The sequence below is a fragment of the Phoxinus phoxinus genome (genome assembly GCF_949152265.1).
Source record: "Phoxinus phoxinus genome assembly, chromosome: 5".
Lineage (NCBI taxonomy): Eukaryota > Metazoa > Chordata > Actinopteri > Cypriniformes > Leuciscidae > Phoxinus > Phoxinus phoxinus.
In genome coordinates this window covers 44,500,045-44,505,044 of record NC_136880.1, presented here as the reverse complement: position 1 = coordinate 44,505,044, position 5,000 = coordinate 44,500,045, and the positions used below count along the sequence as shown (strand labels likewise).

Sequence of the window (5,000 nt, the reverse complement as noted above, 5' to 3'; positions counted from 1 at the left end):
TGTGTGTGTGCGTGTGTGTGTGTGTGTGTGTGTGTGTGAATAGGAAGGTGTTAAGCTAATGCTGTTAGACACGTTTGGTGTTAGTCCTCTTACTGTCTTATGCTGCAAAAGAACAAAACAGACAGACAGATAGATAGATAGATAGATAGATAGATAGATAGATAGATAGATAGATAGATAGATAGATAGATAGATAGATAGATAGATAGATGATAACTCTCTCTCTTTCTCTCTCTCAGTCGATTGACCCTGGTCAGCAGTTCACATGGGAACATTCGAACCTGGAGGTGAACAAGCCGAAGAACCGCTACGCTAACGTGATCGCGTACGACCACACACGCGTGATCCTCGTGCCGGCAGACGGTATGAACACTGACTCTCATCAGACTGTGTGTGTGTGTGTGTGTGTGTGTGTGTGTGTGTGTGTGTGTGTGTGTGTGTGTGTGTGTGTGTGTGTGTGTGTGTGTGTCCGGATCGTTCATCAATACAGACACACTTCACATTCCCTGTTCTCTCCGCTAGGCATTATGGGTAGTGACTACATCAACGCGAACTACATCGACGGCTACCGGAAGCAGAACGCGTACATCGCCACGCAGGGGCCGCTGCCCGAGACCTTCGGGGACTTCTGGAGGATGGTGTGGGAGCAGAGAGCGGCGTCAGTCGTCATGATGACCAAACTCGAGGAGAAGTCACGGGTGAGCGAGAGATGCACAGTTATGACCTATGACCTCACCGTTTGTTCTTCACTGTTAGTGTGAAGCGCTCTTGAGCTTGGGAAAGGCGTTATGACTAGGGCTGTCCGTTAAACGCGTTATTAACGGCGTTAACGCAAACCCATTTTAACGGCGTCATTTTTTTTATCGCGAGATTAACGCCTAGCAAACTTTGTAGTTTTTTTCACATGCTTTTGCAACAACTAGTAACGTTATTAAAACTACAACACCACAGCGGATCTAGCTAGACCAGAAACAAAACAACAGGCACGCCGCACACACTTGTCGCCGCACACACTTGTCGCCGCACACACTTGTCGCCGCACACACTTGTCGCCGCACACACTTGTCGCCGCACACACTTGTCACCGCACACACTTGTCACCGCACACACTTGTCACCGCACACACTTGTCACCGCACACACTTGTCGCCGCACACACTTGTCGCCGCACACACTTGTCGCCGCACACACTTGTCGCCGCCGCACACACTTGTCGCCGCACACACTTGTCGCCGCACACACTTGTCGCCGCCGCACACACTTGTCACCGCACACACTTGTCGCCGCACACACTTGTCGCCGCACACACTTGTCGCCGCACACACTTGTCGCCGCCGCACACACTTGTCGCCGCACACACTTGTCACCGCACACACTTGTCACCGCACACACTTGTCGCCGCACACACTTGTCGCCGCACACACTTGTCGCCGCACACACTTGTCGCCGCCGCACACACTTGTCGCCGCACACACTTGTCGCCGCACACACTTGTCGCCGCACACACTTGTCGCCGCACACACTTGTCGCCGCCGCACACACTTGTCGCCGCCGCACACACTTGTCGCCGCACACACTTGTCGCCGCACACACTTGTCGCCGCACACACTTGTCGCCGCACACACTTGTCGCCGCCGCACACACTTGTCGCCGCCGCACACACTTGTCGCCGCACACACTTGTCGCCGCCGCACACACTTGTCGCCGCACACACTTGTCGCCGCACACACTTGTCGCCGCCGCACACACTTGTCGCCGCACACACTTGTCGCCGCACACACTTGTCGCCGCACACACTTGTTTGGGTTTGCGAGCCGCCAAAGAGTGGACGAGAAGCACAGCGCTGAGCCGCGTCTAGGACAACTGAGCGCGTCTAGCACATCAGACGCGCACTTTCTCAGTTTATGGCCAGCAATAAAAACGCTGAATGGCGCCGCCGGTGTGTGTACACTCATAGATAATAATGTGTTCGAATTTTAAATACGAGCCGCTGCGCGACGCGGCGCTTCTCGTCTGAACGTTACGTTTTGAGTGGATAAAGGCCAATAAAGATTCTGAATGGAAAGTTTACTTTTAAAAAGTTGCCAAATGGTTCAATTGACAAGACCAACGTGATCTGTGTGTTGTGTCGTTGTGAACTGAGCTATCATCGCAGCACGTCCAGGCTAAATACCACTTGATAGTCAAGCACACACACACACACACACACACACACACACACACACAGCTGATGCGTTTCTACGCCCACTCGTCAATATCAGTAACGTTACCTCGTCAGTATTTCTTTCACTCTTTTATTGATGGACATTGTTACATTGTGTGAGAGATTATTTGCTCCAAGTGAGAATGTTAGTGTGAAATTGAACAGTATAATGCCAATGTTGTTTTCAATAATAATAAAAAACATTTGTACAAAGCAAGCCGATCCACTTTTCCATGTTGATAAGAGCATTAAAATGAGAAAAAAATAATGGGACAAAAAGAAATCAAGAGACATTTAGAATAGATAAAAATGTGCGATTAATCGCGAGTTAACTATGACATTAATGCGATTAATCGCGATTAAATATTTTAATCGTTTGACAGCCCTAGTTATGACCCTTTCAATCCGATCGACACCTCGATCTCAACCGGATCGATTAAGGCGTTTAATGTTTAACCGGATCGACATGAAGCTTTCAGTGCGATTGAGCCGTCAGTACTTTACTAACGGAATATGTGGTGTCATGTAAACGAGTCTCATGCTCAGCTGATCCTCATGTCATGTTTTCCTCTGGTTTAGATCAAGTGTGACCAGTACTGGCCCAGTCGCGGCACGGACTCGTACGGGGCGGTTCAGGTCTCTCTGCTGGACACCATGGAGCTCGCCACGTTCTGTGTGCGCACCTTCTCTCTGCATAAGGTGAGGCGTGTTCATGCGTAGCGGCGGTGCTCGCGGGGTTTTAAGTTCACGGTTCCTGTGAGGTTCGGTGTGTGCTCTGTTCAGGACTACTGTTGAAATAAAAATAAAGAAAATAAGAACAAATCAGCAAACTACAAGCGACAGCACAAATAAATACAATTGAGCAAAGCTACTAATAAAACAAACTGTGCTTTTCAGGTTTTTCAGGAAGGTCTAACATTAGTTTTCAGGAACAGAAAGTTAATAAAGTAATCAAATGTAAAATAACATTGCATATTTGACTGTATAAATTAAAGATGAATTCAAAAGTTTAAAAGTTACAAAAGCTGTTCAATCCGGAGCTGTAAGGCATGTCCTTGTCTTTTGTAGTTTGATTAACATTAAATACCCAGACATCAGGAATATTAGTCACCTGATGCACTGATACTGTACACATGCGCGGTCTTGCTCGGCGCTATACGTTCACTTACGGCGTAACACACTGTGTGTGCTAGGAGACTCATCAACACGGGCACTTAACAAAGTTTACAGAGAGTAACCGTTTGTTCACGTTTGTTTGGCGATCTCCTTTGAAATGTATTATTGGGGAGGAGCATGTGTATCCCTCAACAGAAACGTACATTAGCGGAACTGTGTGTGTGTGTGTGTGTGTGTGTGTGTGTGCATCCCTCAACAGAAACGTACATTAGCGGAACTGTGTGTGTGTGTTTGTGTGTGTGTGTGTGTGTGTGTGTGTGTGTGTGTGTGTGTGTGCATCCCTCAACAGAAACGTACATTAGCGGAACTGTGTGTGTGTGTTTGTGTGTGTGTGTGTGTGTGTGTGTGTGTGTGTGCATCCCTCAACAGAAACGTACATTAGCGGAACTGTGTGTGTGTGTTTGTGTGTGTGTGTGTGTGTGTGTGTGTGTGTGTGTGTGTGTGTGTGTGTGTGTGTGCATCCCTCAACAGAAACGTACATTAGCGGAACTGTCTGTTTTACACGCTGTTCTTTTCAACAAACCAGATTTTAGACGCGTCATGAGATTAAAGATCAACCGCGGTGCAAGTATGTGCCGATACTCCCGAACCGCGGGTGGAGAACGGAGCGGTTACAGTTTTTACAGAGAACGTTACACCCCTAGTTTCTATTCTATCATCTAAGAAACGGTGTGTGTCATACAGTGTGTGTGTGTGTGTGTGTGTGACTCTGACTCTGGTGTGTTCCTCATCAGAACGGGTGTAATGAGAGGAGGGAGGTCCGACAGTTCCAGTTTACAGCTTGGCCCGACCACGGCGTTCCCGAATATCCCACTCCATTCCTGGCCTTCCTCCGCCGGGTGAAAGCCTGCAACCCTCCCGACGCCGGCCCCGTCATCGTCCACTGCAGGTCAGAGTTCAAGTCCATATATATAGCGCTTTTAACAATGCGGGCTGCCTCAAACAGCTTTACAGCGAAAGACATGACAAGACAGATGTGAGCAAAAACACACTGTGTGTGTCGCTTTAAATGCAAATGAGCTGCAGCTCCGCCTCCGTTCAGAAGAGGGCGGAGCTTCAGAAACTCCAGCAATAACAGAACAGGCCAATCTCACTCATCCAGAATCCCAGAATAACCAGCAGCGAGTGCAGATTAAGGGCCGGTAATGTTACAAATGTGCAGATTAAGGGCCGGTAATGTTACAAACGTGCAGATTAAGGGCCGGTAATGTTACAAACGTGCAGATTAAGGGCCGGTAATGTTACAAACGTGCAGATTAAGGGCCGGTAATGTTATAGACGTGCAGATTAAGGGCCAGTAATGTTATAAACGTGCAGATTAAGGGCCGGTAATGTTATAAACGGGCAGATTAAGGGCCGGTAATGTTATAAACGTGCAGATTAAGGGCCGGTAATGTTATAAACGTGCAGATTAAGGGCCAGTAATGTTATAAACGTGCAGATTAAGGGCCGGTAATGTTATAATCGTGCAGATTAAGGGCCGGTAATGTTACAAACGTGCAGATTAAGGGCCGGTAATGTTATAATCGTGCAGATTAAGGGCCGGTAATGTTATAATCGTGCAGATTAAGGGCCGGTAATGTTACAAACGTGCAGATTAAGGGCCGGTAATGTTACAAACG

At 48.0% G+C, this 5,000-nt stretch overlaps 1 protein-coding gene across 1 annotated transcript in view; it reads left to right on the top strand.

The window, feature by feature from the left end:
* The window catches only part of LOC306999571 (receptor-type tyrosine-protein phosphatase S-like), a 114,978-nt gene that overhangs the window by 93,225 nt on the left and 16,753 nt on the right, over window positions 1-5,000 (top strand). Inside the window, 4 exon segments of the mRNA XM_079614385.1 lie at window positions 240-363; window positions 523-698; window positions 2,782-2,901; window positions 4,113-4,267. Of these exon segments, the coding sequence (XP_079470511.1) occupies window positions 240-363; window positions 523-698; window positions 2,782-2,901; window positions 4,113-4,267 (575 nt within the window).